The 18,442-nt window shown below is 36.7% G+C and overlaps 1 protein-coding gene across 1 annotated transcript in view; it reads left to right on the top strand.

Annotated features, from left to right (window-relative positions):
- Window positions 1-18,442, top strand: part of CC2D2B (coiled-coil and C2 domain containing 2B) — a 109,179-nt gene that overhangs the window by 9,271 nt on the left and 81,466 nt on the right. Inside the window, 5 exon segments of the mRNA XM_059899697.1 lie at window positions 964-982; window positions 1,735-1,818; window positions 5,566-5,764; window positions 6,109-6,245; window positions 6,346-6,474. Of these exon segments, the coding sequence (XP_059755680.1) occupies window positions 964-982; window positions 1,735-1,818; window positions 5,566-5,764; window positions 6,109-6,245; window positions 6,346-6,474 (568 nt within the window).

Genomic DNA, 18,442 nt, shown 5'->3' with positions numbered 1-18,442 from the left:
GAATAGTAAAAAATTAGAAGTTTGTCAAGATAAGTCCATTGAATATTAAGAAAAGAGGTAAAAAGAAAGAGAAATTGGCTTCTAAGAGTTTCCATTACAAACTGCTAGGAAGGGATATCTGCTCAGGAAGTTGAGGATTTTAGCAAATGATTTTGCAATGAGCAGAGACAGAGGGAAGTAAAAGTATATATGGACAATTTATATATCAGTATTGTTGAAAGGTACATAACTTTTAAAGTTAATGGGACAGCGATATTGTAGATACAAACAGGATGTAGGATAAGCTTTTGTATTTTACATATTTTTGAATTCTTTGGTTCCTAGAAACTAGCAGATTGCCTCCTTCCTTCTTTCCTTTCTTTCCCTCCCTCCCTCCCTCTCTCTCTCTCCCTTCCTTCCTTCCTCCCTTCCTCCCTCCCTCCCTACCTTCCTTCCTTCTTTCCTTCCTTCCTTCCTTCTGATTCCTCTCCCAAACCTCTCTAAAAACAGTTCATTTAAATGTGTGTGACAAAGAAGTGATAGGTGATTTATATTTGAAAGATTCAGACTTGACAGTATTGAAAAATGAGAGCCTATTTATAAGCAAGTTCATCACTAAGAATATGCCACTTTTAATACTTTTAATTATCTCTAAGTTCACAAAAGATTATTGGTGGGGTGGGGTGATACTTGTATGTGAGTGCATTCATACATGAGAGCACCCAAAAACAGGGAGAGAAAAAAGAGTTTGCCCTGAGTCCACATTTTGATCTAACTGTAAGGTAATGCTCTCAATACTCTGACTAGAGTGAAGAGATAGATTGGGAAGATGGAGAAGATTTGGACCCTATATTTTTATTTTTTAATTTTAAAAATTTTCTAATTGAGATATAATTGACATATAACGTTATATTACTTTCAAGTGTACAACATAAGGATTCAATATTTGCATATATTGGGAAACGATCACCACAATAAGTCTAGTTAACGTTTGTCACCATACGTAGTTATAAAAAAAAAGTTTTTTTCTTGTGATGAGGACTTTTAAGTTTTACTCTCTTGACAACTTTCAAATATGCAATATAGCATTATTAACTAGTCACCATGCTGTACATTATATCCCCAAGACTTACTTATTTTATAACTGGAAGTTTGTACCTTTTGACCCCCTTCACCCATTTTGCCTACTGCCCCCTGCACCCCCTGCCTCTGTTAACCACCAGTCTGTTCTCTGTATCTATGAGCTTGATTTTTTGTTTTGCTTTTTAAAAATTTCACCAATAAGTGAGATCATATGGTATTTGTCTTTCTCTGTCTGACTTATTTCACTTAGGATAATGCTCTCAAGGGCCATCCATGTTGTCACAAATGGCAAGATTTCATTCTTTTTATGGCTGAATAGTACTCCATTGTGTGTGTGTGTGTATGTGTGTAAATCTTTGTCCGTTCATCGGTTGATGGACACTTAAGTTGTTTGCATATCTTGGCTATTGGAAATAATGCTGCAATTTTATTATTATTTTTTTTAAATCACAGTTACCGGACCTTAAAAACAAAACAAAATACAAAAATAATTCATGAGCCAAACAGACTCAAAGTTAAATATAACTTGATACTATCTCTCCTACTGCTTTTGGTTCTTGAATAAGATACAGTTACTATTACCATATTACAGAAAACTACTTCTTTCCCTTAAAAGCAGAAAAAGCTTTCACTTCAACACTGAATACTGGTTTACCATTGTTTAATCTGCAGACTGAAGTCTCACTGGATGAAGGTCTTTCGTTTTTTATCCTGAGTGGTGAAGAAGACTCAACTTTAGGCCAGTCTGCAGAGCAGGTTGGATTTGTTTCCCTTCCTCCTAGATCCTCATTCTCAGGAAAAATTACTCTTTATTAAAGGCATAGAATGAAATACTTGATGGGAGGTGAAATTTTTATTATTGAGCTGCCTTCTCTTTGAATTGAGAAGCTGCTCATAATAATAATTCCTAACATTTATTGAGTGCTTACTGGATGCCCAGTGATATTCTAAATTTTAAATGTGGATTGTCTCATTCAATCCTCATAATAACCCTGTGAGGTAGGCATTATTATCATCTCTGTTTTATAGGTGAGGAAACAGGCACACAGGGGTAAGAATTGATAGAGCCGGGAAGTACAGGCTATCAGCTCCAAAGCCTGTGTTTTCTTTTGTTCCTCCTGTTCATTTCTCCAAGTGCCCACGTTGTTCCCCATAATCTCTATTACTCTTCATTGATTCCCCATTCTTCATCCCTCCTTGTACAATCCCAGACCCTTCTAATTTCTGTCAGTTCTTCCCAAACTCTTCAGCCCACTGTTATTCTCGGGCCGTCCTTTCCTCCAGTCCTAATCAGTCTCACTGGTCTTTCCCATCTCCTGATTTGTCAGTCTCATTGGTCTCCCTTCTGCTCCTATTCCTCTCAACTTTCTCCATTCCTCTCTACCTTCAGATCTCTCTACAGTTTCCTTGAGCCCCCTCCTGTATTTCCAGAGTTCTACCCAGTATCTTCTGACACCTCCCAGTCATTTCCAAATCCTTCAGGTCCTCCTTTTGAATTTCTCTTGGGCCCCCCTTTGCCTTTCTACTTACTTCTCAGTCTCTTCCATTCCCGTTTCTTTGTATCCTGTATCCTGCTCCAGTCTTTACATTCCTTTTGTTGTTGTTGTTTGTTCCACAGAAAAGAGTTTTATCTTTAAAAAATCTAACAAATTTAGTATATACATTATAAAAACTTAATGCAGAAAACCATGAGGAAGAAAATAAAAATCATGTGACATCCCACTGCTCTGAGATAAACCACTATTACCATTTTTTCATACTGTTCTCTATGCTTATACCCATATATGCACACACAGACTTTTATATAAATAGAATCACAGTATAGCAATTCCATTTTTCCAATTGCTCAGCCAAACCTTGCTGTCATCCTTGGATCCTCTTTTACTCACATGCCTCATATCCAGTTTGTCACAAATCCTGTTGGTTCTACCTTCAAAGTATCCAACCCACTTCCAGAACCCAGCCCACTTTTCATCACCTCCCCTGGCACAGCCTAGTCTATGTGGCCGTAACCTCTCATCCAGATCATTGCCATAGTCTCCCTTTATTTTTACTATTGCCCCAACAGTCTATTTGGTATACCATACAGTAGTCAGAGTGATTCTGTTAAAATCTAAGACAGAACATTTTTTTAAACACCTTCTAATGGTTTCCTATCTCACTCAAAAAAAAGCTGAAGTCCTTATAGGGGCTTCCACGGCCCCCTTAGTACCTCTCTGACTTCCTTTCTCACTAGTTTCCCCTTCTCCCACCCAACTCCGGCCATACTGGCCTCCTTCCTGTTCCTGCCTCAGGGACTTTGTACCTTTTAACTGTCTAGAAAGCTCTTGTCTTATCCTTATGCTCTCTCCCTCACTACCTTTGGGTCTCTGTTCAAATGACACATAATTAAAAATACTGTGCCTGAAAACCTTATGTAATAGTACCCCCAACCCCCCATCCCAGTATTCTCTAGCCACTTATCTTGCATCATTTTTCTTCATGACATTTATCACCACCTCACATGTATTTCTGTCTCTTTGTTTATTTTCTTCCTTGAACATATTAGGCACTCCATATTTGAGTGAATATTGAATAAATGAGTATCAAACATGCACATGCTCTGCCAAGTCACCTGATATCCCAGAATCCCATGATATAGGTTAAGGAATGGACTTTTCAGGGGAAACAAGAGAAGGTCCACCCAGCAGAGTGCACCAGGGCGAAGTGCTGTGGTTATGGCTGCTTTTCCTTCTCACAGGGAAGACATGAGAGAAATTAGGTCAGTGGGGCAAGTAGACTATTTGGGCACAAGGAAGTCCAGGCTTGGATGTGGGTTGTTTAGAGAAGTTGTTTGAAAAAGCCATCTGCCCTGCACCTGGTAAGTTTGGGGACAATGGGAATCTACTGTCCTCATCACAGGGAGGGAAAGCTACTGTTTTGTGGGAGGCTGAGTGTGACTGTGGCTCCTTCCTACTAGGAGAAAGGGGAGAATATCTCTCTTTCTCTCTCTCTCTCTCTCTCTCTCTTTTTTTTTTTTTTACCACATCATACTCAGGTGCATTCATTTAGACTTATGCATGGAAAATTAGGTGGTTGCCTTCTGACCTCATGCTTCATGTCACATAACAGCTAACAGCACAGACACTGGTCTGCTGTGAGCTGCATAGTGAAGACCAGCAAGGTGATTGTATTGGTTGAGATCATAGCTTGTCTCAGTCTAAAAATATAGGTAGATGTAGTGGGGTAGGATTCATGAAAGAGACCTACATGGTCATAAATAAAAGGCTGGGATCCAAAGTGAGAGCCTGACATGACTCAGCCATCAGGGCAGACCTCAGCTCTGAAGGCAGGTTGAAAGCCCTGGCCCACACCAGGGGTGCGGTGAAAGTAGCTTGGTAATGGGACCTACAGCAGGAGCAAAGAGCCCCTCTTTGTCTATGATTGAAATATTCAAAGAGATCCCCTATGTGAAGATCCCCCAAATCTTGCTCCTAGATATCAGTGTCATATCTTGTTTGACTTCTGAAAATGATGCCACAAAGATTTCTGGATATAAAATACTTTCTTGATTTCATGACAGGGATATAGGGAAGGTATGATGATGTGATGACTTGATATGAACCTAGGTGATGCTTAACCATGTTACTCACTTAATTTTGTCAGAGTTGATCAAGGCCATCTACGGTTATCTATTCAATGGAATTCTATTATTAATTCTTTTTATTTAATTATTTACTCCTAAATGTATGTTTTTGAAAATTAAGGGATTTTTATTTGCATGACTCACATACTCTGTCTCCTTCTCTCTTTCAACATATGTAGATTTTAAGTTAGACAACTAAAGTCATCCAAAATAAATTGGTGATTTTTTTTGTGAAGAGACTCATATAAAATTTCTGATATGATATAAAAGTATACATTTTTATATTTAGTAATATATCTGTTTCAATACCTACATTCAGATTGTTTGTAACTTTTATATATCATATTTCAGAAATGTATCATAATCAATCACACTGCCACAGACTTCTATTTGTATCTTTACTTTTCTTTCTTTTTTTTCTTAAATATCATCCAGAAAACAGCATGACTACTCCACATCACCATAGGTAGTACTTCTTTCTGAATGGTGGAAAAAAATGGGGCTGAAGACCACATGGCTTGATGTCTCTAGACTTTGCCCTACACTGTGAATTCTCAACAGTTGAAATATCATAGTCCAATATTTCAGAACATTTTCCATAGGAGAGGAGAGACTTGAATTGTAGTTCTTTTTCAGTAGTCTTTCATTGAGAATTTCAATGAAGGGCTATAGAAAAATCATATTTTATAATATTAAGCCTTAAATGAGTTCCTCTGTGTTCAATGAAAGTTCATTGTCACACAGTTTCAGCTTGAACTTGAACTGGGTGGCATAGATCAGAAAGGCTTCACAGCAAGATTCTAGTACCTTTCATTTATCTGCATGTTAATCATTGAGGACAAGCATGTATACTTATTTTTCTTTTTGGTATTCAACAGAGATCAGTAAATGATAGTTACCACAAACACTTTTCACTTGGTGATAATTTACAAAACTTTGCTGAGGGCCGAGATGAAGATTTTATGGAAGAAGTCATTTTCCTAGATTTACTTGAAGTAAAGGCTGCTGATTATGAAGATGATCAGGAACAAGTAAAAAAACAACAGGCAAATATTTTTGTTCCAAGCAGTTCTCCGGGTAAAGTTTTCACAAGAAAATATTCAAGTCATTAATGAATCATATTGTAGGATAATAGCTTCTTTGTATGCTGGATAGATAAAAAGTACTGATTTAAAATTATAGAAATTTTTCTATATTTGTTCTTCATGCTTTCTCTGAGTTAAAGGGAATTGGTTTAAAGAGCTCATTCATTGTGTGTGTGTGTGTGTGTGTGTGTGTGTGTTTGTCTGTGTGTGTGTGTGTATAGACTTTCTGCTAGGCTTTAGTGGTAGAGTATATGATAGTTCCCTTTTGCTTCTTGTTTGGTCAATACCAGTTTAATATTTTGGACTTTAAAGTAATATCTAGGTTTTGTTATTAAGTGATCAACCAACTTAAACTGCCAAAAGATATGATGCCACGCATTTTAGAAGAAGAAGGATTCTATGTTCACAGAAAGCCAGAAATATATAAAAAGACCTGCAACAAAATGGAAAACCGCCTGCTTAAACTAGAAGAGGCAAGTTCACTAGCTAACAAGGGAAACCACTCACTGATGGTGTGTTACATTTGTTTTTAGTGTAATATTTACTTACTATATTCTTAAATATTTTTGATAGGGGAAGTGTTGGTTTGAAGAAAGTGGAGAAATAATGTCATTACCTTCACCTGTTAGACGGTCATGGAATTTCAGACTAAACATAAGTAAGGAACCTTTAAATCCAGCACTGAAGACCATATACAGGAAGGTAACCAACAACAGTTTATTTATGATTATGGTTAGAATTCTTGTAATATCAATTATAACTTATATACTTATTTTTGTGGTGTTAATTCACCTTTTAAAGATATTAGTAAGTCTAGTAAAGGCAAAACTATGATGAAATATTAATATCCATTAAAATTATGTTTTCAAGGAATATTTAATGATATGGAGAAGTGCTCAGAATAAAAGTTAAAGTTAAAAAAAACAATGCAAAATTTCATATGATCCTGATTTTATAAAAATAGATAACGAATGAATGAATGAATTTATCAATGAATAAATAAGTACGTACATATATGTGTATATAGATAAAAAGACTAGAAAATATATCATAGTTAATAACTATCTCTGGATAGTAGGACATAGGACTATTTTTATTTTCTTTGTTATACTCTTTTCTATTTTCTAAATTTCAGAAATGAATATATGTTATACTTATAATTAAACTAATTTATGTGTATTCCAAAAGACATTATGAAAATTAGCAGTCCATTAACCTAATGAGAAGAAATGCTTAGACAGAAATAGTTATGTTAAAAATTTGGCTTGAAAAAATTTAAATAAGAATTTTGTACAAAAACCTAATTGCTCAATCACTTGCATTAACCATTCCATATATAGGAAATATGGCTGTAGGTAGATACAAAGTGGAAATGATACTTCCTAAAAATACAGTTGACCCTTGAACAATGCAGCGGTGGGGCACCAACTCCATGCAGTCAAAAATCTGCGTACTGCTCTCTCTGCCTCAAAAATAAAGAAATTAATAAATTACTCATCCAAGGGCAGGAAGCTGAGACAGTTTGGGTAGACTCAGGACTCAAACGCTAGTTCTTTTGATTCCACACATTGTGATCTCTAATCGAACACCAACTTTTCCCCACACTTAGTTAATTTAAAGATCTGTAAAATGAAAATATAGATACTGTATTTATTGAATAAATCTGTGTATAAGTGGACAAGCTCAGTTCAAACCCATGTTGTTTAAAGGTCAACTGTACTTACAGGACTTCATTCTCTATTCCCTCTGTTGCTTTAAACCTGTGAGTTACTTCTCCTCTTCTAGTAATTATATGCCTTCTGTAGTTAATGCTTTTTCTTTACAGTTGCCATTCTGTGTTTCTTGCATATTCCAGTAGCTGCAACATTTTAACAGCAAGAGCACTTAGTTCCTTATAAGGCTGTTACTTCTCAGCCTCCATAGGAAATGAGATTTCTCCCTAAACTGAAGAGATTTATACTTTTGGAGGTCTCTTTCTCTTTCTGTAACATGTGAGGATCTTCTTTCTTTATGATATATGCTCTCTTTCTTCTCCACAGTTTCTATTTCTTTCCCAGAGAGACTAGAAAATTAAAAAAAAAGTCTTCCTTATGTTGTAATATGTTTTTTATATCTTTATACCACTCATAAATTTCTTTCAGGATTTTCTAAAAATACACCAAAACTTTTTGCTGCTAAGAAAATCTTTTACCATTTTACCATGCAAAATGCATTGAAGCTTTAATTAATTGTCCTACTTTTAAAATTAAAGACATATACAAAGATTTTTATCATGAATGAGTGTTGACATTCATCAAATGCTTTCTCTAAGCCTATTAAGTATTGTAATAGTATTTTCTTAACTTCTAATGTGGTGAATTACACTGATTTTCACATATTTCTGAAATAAATCCCATTTGTGATGCATTTTCTTTTTATGTATTACTGAATTTGATTTTCTAATATTTTGTTCAGGATTTTTGCATACATGTTCCTGAGATAACTTTTTCTTTGATTTTTCTTCCTTGTAATGTTCTTGTCAGATTTCCATCTAGGTTACACTGGCTTCAACACAATTTGGGGAGTGTTCCCTCTTTTTCTCTTCTCTGGGAGAATTGTATAAGATTGGTGTTATTTCTTTCTTAAATGTTTGGGAGAATTCACTGCTGAATCCATCTTGGCCTGGAAGTTTATTTGTGGGAATGTTTTCTATTATAAACATATTTTTTAAAAAATAAAAGACTGTCCAATGGAAGCACATCCTGTGTTTGTGGATTGGAAGACTTAGTATTGTTAAAATGTCCATACTACCCAAAGCAATATACAAATTCAACGCAATCCCTATCAAAATCCCAATGGTATTTTTCACAGAAATAGAAAAACAGTTCTCAAATTCATATGGAACTTCTAAGGACCCTGAATAGCCAAAACAATCTTGATAGAGAAGAGCAAAACTGGAAGAGTGACATCATCATTATGTCAGAATAAGAGTTTTCTACCATCTTTCTCTCCAGAGAACACTGATTTTGACAATCACCCATGGACAAGACTGCCATTATGGAATTCTGAGAGTCCAGTGGAGAAGTTCCAGCACACCATTGAAGTAAATGGTCTAGAATTCTGGGTTGGTTATTATTCTTCTTTTAGCACTTTGAAGATAACTTTCCACTTATTTCTGAATCTCATTGTTTCTACTGAAAAGTCAGCTTAAAGTCTTACTGTGGTTTTCAGTTTTTCTCTTTGTCTTTGGTTTTCTACTATAATATGTTAAGGTGTAATTTCCATTGTAATATGTTAAGGTATGCTTTTTCTTTATATTGATCCTGCTTTGGGCTATTAGGGCTTCCTTAATATATGCCTCCATGTTATCCATCCATTTTGGAAAATCCTCTGCCATTATCTTAGCAAATACTGCTTCTGCCCTAATCTCTTTATCTTTGTGTTCTGGAACTTCAAGTATACATATCCATTTTATCTTCTGCTTTTGCATTGTTTTTCTCCCTTTTTCCCTCTGGTTTAGTCTGAATATTTTCTGTTGCCCTGTCTTCTAGTTCACTTAGCTAACTTTCTACTGTGTTTAATCTCCTGTTAAATCCATCTAACGAATTATTTCCCCTTCTTCATTTATTTTATTTTATTTTTTTCACACACACACACACTGTATTTTATTTTTACAAGAGATAAATCGACTGACACCAAGCATTGTACATGGATGACCACAACAAAAGCAACAATGATTGCAATTACCAAACATGAAACACACTCATACTATGTCATAGTATTGACATTCAGTCCAGTAATCCTCCACTGTAACAGCTCCTTTACTTTGCAGTGAAAATTGATTTGTATATTCTTTGCCTCTGAGTCCTTGTGGAATTTTTTTTTTTTTTTTTAAATTCAGACAGAAAGTCACAAAAATTATACTCATCCTCATCAGTTCACTCAGTCCCATGTAATTAATTTTTTTTTTTCATCTTGATCTTTTGTTAGCACTTTTATGAGTTCATCAGTTTTTCATTAGAGTTCTGAAAATGCTTATTCATTCAGTTCAGCAGTACAGTCCGTTACCAGAAACCTGTACTTGTCAGAGTCTTTTCCATGTATTTCTTGAAGATGAAACCCTTTTATAGGAACATATTTGCAAAATCATCAGAGTACACCCAGAACTGTCTGTAAATGACAAAAGACTTAAAAATGACCATGGTTAAAGATTTGATGACAGTTCATAATAATGCAGTTGACAAGAAAATTAGTTATTTCTGAGATATACATTTTAAAGTAATAAATAGGATTATTACTTATAACATTATACCAGAACATATAAGATTTTTAGAAATTTCATGTAATGTCTGAAACATTTATATTAACATATTTCCATACATATTTCCATACAAGTACAAATATAAGATTTTTAGAAATTTCATGTAATGTCTGAAACATTTATATTAACATATTTCCATACATATTTCCATACAAATACAAATATGATTTTTAGAAATTTCATGTAATGTCTGAAACATTTATATTAACATATTTCCATACATATTTCCATACAAATACAAATATAAGATTTTTAGAAATTTCATGTAATGTCTGAAACATTTATATTAACATGTTTCCATACAAATAACCCAATGAAAGTTTAGTATTAGTTGTTTTGTTTGTTTTTTTATACTGCAGGTTCTTATTAGGCATCAGTTTTATACACATCAGTGTATACATGTCAATCCCAATCGCCCAATTCAGCACACCACCATCCCCACCCCACCGCAGTTTTCCCCCCTTGGTGTCCATATGTCCATTCTCTACATCTGTGTCTCAACTTCTGCCCTGCAAACTGGCTCATCTGTACCATTTTTCTAGGTTCCGCATACATGCATTAATATACGATATTTGTTTTTCTCTTTCTGACTTACTTCACTCTGTATGACAGTCTCTAGATCCATCCACGTCTCAACAAATGACTCAATTTCGTTCCTTTTTATGGCTGAGTAATATTCCATTGTATATATGTACCACATCTTCTTTATCCATTTGTCTGTTGATGGGCATTTAGGTTGCTTCCATGACCTGGCTATTGTAAATAGTGCTGCAATGAACATTCGGGTGCATGTGTCTTTTTGAATTACGGTTTTCTCTGGGTATATGCCCAGTAGTGGGATTGCTGGGTCATATGGTAATTCTATTTTTAGTTTTTTAAGGAACCTCCATATTGTTCTCCATAGTGGCTGTATCAATTTACATTCCCACCAACAGTGCAAGAGGGTTCCCTTTTCACCACACCCTCTCCAGCATTTGTTGTTTGTAGATTTTCTGATGATGCCCATTCTAACAGGAGTGAGGTGATACCTCATTGTAGTTTTGATTTGCATTTCTCTAATAATTAGTGATGTTGAGCATCTTTTCATGTGCTTCGTGGCCGTCTGTATGTCTTCTTTGGAGAAATGTCTATTTAGGTCTTCTGCCCATTTTTGGATTGGGGTGTTTGTTTCTTTGATATTGAGCTGAATGAGCTGTTTATATATTTTGGAGATTAATCCTTTGTCCGTTGATTCATTTGCAAATATTTTCTCCCATTCTGAGGGTTGTCTTTTCGTCTTGTTTATGGTTTCCTTTGCTGTGCAAAAGCTTTGAAGTTTCATTAGGTCCCACTTGTTTATTTTTGTTTTTATTTCCATTACTCTAGGAGGTGGATCAAAAAAGATCTTGCTGTGATTTATGTCAAAGAGTGTTCTTCCTATGTTTTCCTCTAAGAGTTTTATAGTGTCCAGTCTTATATTTAGGTCTCTAATCCATTTTGAGTTTATTTTTGTGTATGGTGTTAGGGAGTATTCTAATTTCATTCTTTTACATGTAGCTGTCCAGTTTTCCCAGCACCACTTATTGAAGAGACTGTCTTTTCTCCATTGTATATCTTTGCCTCCTTTGTCATAGATTAGTTGACCATAGGTGCGTGGGTTAATCTCTGGGCTTTCTATCTTGTTCCATTGATCTATGTTTCTGTTTTTGTGCCAGTACCATATTGTCTTGATTACTGTAGCTTTGTAGTATAGTCTGAAGTCAGGGAGTCTGATTCCTCCAGCTCCATTTTTTTGCCTCAAGACTGCTTTGCCTATTCGGGGTCTTTTGTGTCTCCATACAAATTTTAAGATGATTTGTTCTAGCTCCGTAAAAAATGCCATTGGTAATTTGATAGGGATTGCATTGAATCTGTAGATTGCTTTGGGTAGTATACTCATTTTCACAATGTTGATTCTTCCAATCCAAGAACATGGTATATCTCTCCATCTGTTGGTATCATCTTTAATTTCTTTCATCAGTGTCTTATAGTTTTCTGCATACAGGTCTTTTGTCTCCCTAGGTAGGTTTATTCCTAGGTATTTTATTCTTTTTGTTGCAATGGTAAATGGGAGTGTTTCCATAATTTCTCTTTCAGATTTTTCATCATTAGTGTATAGGAATGCAAGAGATTTCTGTGCATTAATTTTGTATCCTGCAACTTTACCATATTCATTAATTAGCTCTAGCAGATTTCTGGTGGTAGTTTTAGGGTTCTCTATGTATAGTATCATGTCATCCGCAAACAGTGACAGTTTTATTTCTTCTTTTCCAATTTGTATTCCTTTTATTTCTTTTTCTTCTCTGATTGCCGTGGCTAGGACTTCCAAAACTATGTTGAATAATAGTGGTGAGAGTGGACATCCTTGTCTCGTTCCTGATCTTAGAGGAAATGCTTTCAGTTTTTCACCATTGAGAATGATGTTTGCTGTGGGTTTGTCATATATGGCCTTTATTATGTTGAGGTAGGTTCCCTCTATGCCCACTTTCTGGAGAGTTTTTATCAGAAATGGGTGTTGAATTTTGTCAAAAGCTTTTTCTGCATCTATTGAGATGATCATATGGTTTTTATTCTTCAATTTGTTAATATGGTGTATCACATTGATTGATTTGCGTATATTGAAGAATCCTTGCATCCCTGGGATAAATCCCACTTGATCGTGGTGTATGATCCTTTTAATGTGTTGTTGGATTCTGTTTGCTAGTATTTTGTTGAGGATTTTTGCATCTATATTCATCAGTGATATTGGTCTGTAATTTTCTTTTTTTGTAGTGTCTTTGTCTGGTTTTGGTATCAGGGTGATGGTGGCCTCATAGAATGAGTTTGGGAGTGTTCCTTCCTCTGCAATTTTTTGGAAGAGTTTGAGAAGGATGGGTGTTAGCTCTTCTCTAAATGTTTGATAGAATTCACCTGTGAAGCCATCTGGTCCTGGACTTTTGTTTGTTGGAAGATTTTTAATCACAGTTTCAATTTCATTACTTGTGATTGGTCTGTTCATATTTTCTATTTCTTCCTGGTTCAGTCTTGGAAGGTTATACCTTTCTAAGAATTTGTCCATTTCTTCCAGGTTGTCCATTTTATTGGCATAAAGTTGCTTGTAGTAGTCTCTTAGGATGCTTTGTATTTCTGCAGTGTCTGTTGTAACTTCTCCTTTTTCATTTCTGATTTTATTGATTTGAGTCCTCTCCCTCTTTTTCTTGATGAGTCTGGCTAATGGTTTATCAATTTTGTTTATCTTCTCAAAGAACCAACTTTTAGTTTTATTGATCTTTGCTATTGTTTTCTTTGTTTCTATTTCATTTATTTCTGCTCTGATCTTTATGATTTCTTTCCTTCTGCTAACTTTGGGTTTTGTTTGTTCTTCTTTCTCTAGTTTCTTTAAGTGTAAGGTTAGATTGTTTACTTGAGCTTTTTCTTGTTTCTTTAGGTAGGCTTGTATAGCTATAAACTTCCCTCTTAGAACTGCTTTTGCTGCATCCCATAGGTTTTGGGTCGTCGTGTTTTCATTGTCATTTGTCTCTAGGTATTTTTTGATTTCCTCTTTGATTTCTTCAGTGATCTCTTGGTTATTTAGTAACGTATTGTTTAGCCTCCATGTGTTTGTCCTTTTTACGTTTTTTTCCCTGTAATTCATTTCTAATCTCATAGCGTTGTGGTCAGAAAAGATGCTTGATATGATTTCAATTTTCTTAAATTTACTGAGGCTTGATTTGTGACCCAAGATGTGATCTATCTTGGAGAATGTTCCGTGCGCACTTGAGAAGAACGTGTAATCTGCTGTTTTTGGATGGAATGTCCGATATATATCAATTAAATCTATCTGGTCTATTGTGTCATTTAAAGCTTCTGTTTCCTTATTTATTTTCATTTTGGATGATCTGTCCATTGGTGTAAGTGAGGTGTTAAAGTCCCCCACTATTATTGTGTTACTGTCGATTTCCTCTTTTATAGCTGTTAGCAGTTGCCTTATGTATTGAGGTGCTCCTATGTTGGGTGCATATATATTTATAATTGTTATATCTTCTTCTTGGATTGATCCCTGGATCATTATGTAGTGTCCTTCCTTGTCTCTTGTAACATTCTTTAATTTAAAGTCTATTTTATCTGATATGAGTATAGCTACTCCAGCTTTCTTTTGATTTCCATTTGCATGGAATATCTTTTTCCATCCCATCACTTTCAGTCTGTATGTGTCCCTAGGTCTAAAGTGGGTCTCTTGTAGACAGCATATATATGGGTCTTGTTTTTGTATCCATTCAGCCAGTCTATGTCTTTTGGTTGGGGCATTTAATCCATTCACGTTTAAGGTAATTATCGATATGTATGTTCCTATGACCATTTTCTTAATTGTTTTGTGTTTGTTTTTGTAGGTCCTTTTCTCCTCTTGTGTTTCGCACTTAGAGAAGTTCCTTTAGCATTTGTTGTAGAGCTGGTTTGGTGGTGCTGAATTCTCTTAGCTTTTGCTTGTCTGTAAAGCTTTTGATTTCTCCATCAAATCTAAATGAGATCCTTGCCGGGTAGAGTAATCTTGGTTGTAGGTTCTTCCCTTTCATCACTTTAAGTATATCATGCCACTCCCTTCTGGCTTGCAGAGTTTCTGCTGAGAAATCAGCTGTTAACCTTATGGGAGTTCCCTTGTATGTTATTTGTCGTTTTTCCCTTGCTGCTTTCAATAATTTTTCTTTGTCTTTAATTTTTGCCACTTTGATTACTATGTGTCTCGGCGTGTTTCTCCTTGGGTTTATCCTGTATGGGACTCTCTGCGCTTCCTGGACTTGGGTGGCTATTTCCTTTCCCATGTTAGGGAAGTTTTCGACTATAATCTCTTCAAATATTTTCTCTGGTCCTTTCTCTCTCTCTTCTCCTTCTGGGACCCCTATAATGCGAATGTTGTTGCGTTTAATGTTATCCCAGAGGTCTCTTAGGCTGTCTTCATTTCTTTTCATTCTTTTTTCTTTAGTCTGTTCCGCAGCAGTGAATTCCATCATTCTGTCTTCCAGGTCACTTATCCGTTCTTCTGCCTCAGTTATTCTGCTATTGATTCCTTCTAGTGTAGTTTTCATTTCAGTTATTGTATTGGTCATCTCTGTTTGTTTGTTCTTTAATTCTTCTAGGTCTTTGTTAATCATTTCTTGCATCTTCTCAATCTTTGCCTCCATTCTTATTCCAAGGTCCTGGATCATCTTCACTATCATTATTCTGAATTCTTTTTCTGGAAGGTTGCCTATCTCCACTTCATTTAGTTGTTTTTCTGGGGTTTTTTCTTGTTCCTTCATCTGGTACATAGCCCTCTGCCTTTTCATCTTCTCTGTCTTTCTGTAACTGTGGTTTTTGGTCCACAGGCTGCAGGATTATAGTTTTTCTTGCTTCTGTTGTCTGCCCTCTGGTGGTTGAGGCTATCTAAGAGGCTTGATGGGAGGCTCTGGTGGTGGGTAGAGCTGACTGTTGCTGTGGCGGTCAGAGCTCAGTAAAACCTTAATCCACTTGACTGTTGATGGGTGGGGCTGGGTTCCCTCCCTGTTGCTGTGGCGGTCAGAGCTCAGTAAAACCTTAATCCACTTGACTGTTGATGGGTGGGGCTGGGTTCCCTCCCTGTTGGCTGTTTTGCCTGAGGCAACCCAACACTGGAGCCTACCCGTGCTCTTTGGTGGGGTTAATGGCAGACTCTGGGAGGGCTCACGCCAAGGAGAACTTCCCAGAACCTCTGCTGCCAGTGTCCTTATCCCCACGGTGAAACAGAGCCACCACTCGCCTCTGCAGGAGACCCCCCAACACCAGCAGGTAGGTCTGGTTCAGTCTCCCCCAGGCTCACTGCTCCTTCCCCTGGGTCCTGATGCACACATTACTTTGTGTGTGCCCTCCAAGAGTGGGGTCTCTGTTTCCCCCAGTCCCGTCAAAGTCCTGCAATCCAATTCCCACTAGGCTTCAAAGTCTGATTCTCTAGGAATTCCTCCTCCCGTTGCCTGACCCCCAGGTTGGGAAGCCTGACGTGGGGCTCAGAACCTTTACTCCAGTGGGTGGACTTCTGTGGTATAAGTGTTCGCCAGTCTGTGAGTCACCCACCCAGCAGTTACAGGGTTTGATTTTACTCTGCTTGCGCCCCTCCTACCGTCTCACTGTGGCTTCTCCTCTGTCCTTGGACGTGGGGTATCCTCCTTGGTGAAGTCCAGGGTCTTCCTGTCAATGATGGTCCAGCAGTCAGTTGTGATTCTGGTGCTCTCGCAAGAGGGAGTGACAGCACGTCCTTCTACTCCGCCATCTTGGTTAATCTCCCCTTCATTTATTTTTTACTTGAAAAGATTTCTCTTTTTTTTACCTTAAGGAAAAAGCATTCTGTGATCTTTGTTTTTGTGTTCCTTCTAATTTAGGCTTAATATCTAAATACTTTTAAAATTTTAAGTTATTTCTATTACTCTATTGTTACCTCATTTCTGAGTTTTCCAAATTCTGGTTTGTGTTCTTTAATGTCATAAAATTTTCTTAATGTCTTTTGGCTTGTTTTGTAAACCACATTTCTATTTTTATGTTTTTGAATGTCTTTCTGGTATGCTTTGATTGTGGGGATATTATATTACTGTTTATTCATTTTTATTATAGAACCTTTGTATAGATTTAATCTTGAGCCTTTTCTGCTGTTCATTCTTATATTAAATTAGTTTCCCTGAAATTTTAGGAAAAAAGCTTGTTTCAGATAACTTTTCTGATGTCACAGAATTCTGTTGTTTTTGTGTAGTGTTAAACAATATAGTGGCTGTATTCTCCTTCCCAGATTTTTTTCTGTACCTTCTATTAATCTCTGTGGTGTCCCTGACCATCTCAAGTTTTATTCCACTTCCAGTAGTTTCTCTTTAGTGTGAAGCCTTGTCATAAAACTTTCTAGGGAGTAGGCTTCCCTAGCTGCTTCAGAATTCCTTGCTGTAACCCATAACTGGAGTAGACAAAACCTCTAACAGTTTTAGCTGCTGGCTTTTTTTTTTTTTTTGGCTGCATTGGGTCTTTGTTGCTGTTTGCGGGCTTTCTCTAGTTGCAGCGAGTGGGGGCTACTCTTCGTTGCGATGCACGGGCTTCTCATTGCGGTGGCTTCTCTTGTTGCGGAGCACGGGCTCTAGGCGTGTGGGCTTCAGTAGTGGCGCATGGGCTTAGTTGCTCTGTGGCATTTGGGATCTTCCCGGACCAGGGCTTGAACCCTTGTCCTCTGAATTGGCAGGCGGATTCTTAACCACTGTGCCACCAGGGAAGTCCCCTTTTACTCTATTTTTTTTTTTTAATTTTTTAATTTATTATTTATTTTTTTATTTTTGGCTGTGTTGGGTCTTCGTTTCTGTGCGAGGGCTTTCTCCAGTTGCGGCGAGTGGGGGCCACTCTTCATTGAGGTGCGCGGGCCTCTCACTATCGTGGCCTCTCTTGTTGCGGAGCAGAGGCTCCAGACGCTCAGGCTCAGTAGTTGTGGCTTACGGGCCCAGTTGCTCCGCGGCATGTGGGATCTTCCCAGACCAGGGCTCGAACCCGTGTCCCCTGCATTGGCAGGCAGATTCTCAACCACTGCGCCACCAGGGAAGCCCTACTCTATTTTTATAACACATTAATAATAGCTACTTTAAAGTCCATATCTGGTAAGTCCAATATCTGGGTCCCTGAAAATCTGTTTTTATTATTTGTTCTTCTCTCTTGATTTTGCACTTTTAGTCCTGTCTTTTATTATAGTTGGTATTTTTAAAATTATATTCCATATATTATATATGAAAAGTTGTAGAAACTCTAGATCATATCTTCTTCCAGAAAAGTTCCTTCCTCTACTTTTAGGCATATTGAGTGGGGATAATCATCTTAATCCAATCAGGGACTTAACTGATTTTAGACTGGGTTGCAGTTTTGTTAAGGCTCAATCTGTATCTAAGTCTTCTGTTTACCTAATCTCTTCCCTGCTTGACTGTAACCAGGGTAAGGTTTTCTTTTTGTTTTGTTTTTTTAAATCACTAGCACATATCCAAATGCCTAGCATATAGCAGACACTCAATGAATACTTATATTATTTGTAATGGAACTCATCACTTCAGTAGATGTAAGCTTTTAGGGTCCTGTATAATTTAGAAGAGAAAGACACCAGTTGACTGGCATAATCTTAGAAAATCCTATTTTCTGCATGGTGCCTATCACACCCTGAGAGCCTGGCAATGTCTCTGCCTCATCGTAATTCATAGTATAACACATTTACCAAGATTTTATAAATGACCCCCTCACCCCCACCCAACAGTGCAATATCTTTCTGTTTTTCCCCAGTTTGGTTACTATAAAATCCATCTCCATTAAAAAATTAAAAAATAAAAGGATAAAAGAGCAAGGAAGGGAAAT

Source organism: Balaenoptera ricei, chromosome 16 (genome assembly GCF_028023285.1).
Source record: "Balaenoptera ricei isolate mBalRic1 chromosome 16, mBalRic1.hap2, whole genome shotgun sequence".
Classification (NCBI taxonomy): Eukaryota; Metazoa; Chordata; class Mammalia; order Artiodactyla; family Balaenopteridae; genus Balaenoptera; species Balaenoptera ricei.
The sequence above is the reverse complement of the archived record's forward strand: the minus strand, read 5'-3'. Positions and strand labels throughout refer to the sequence as shown.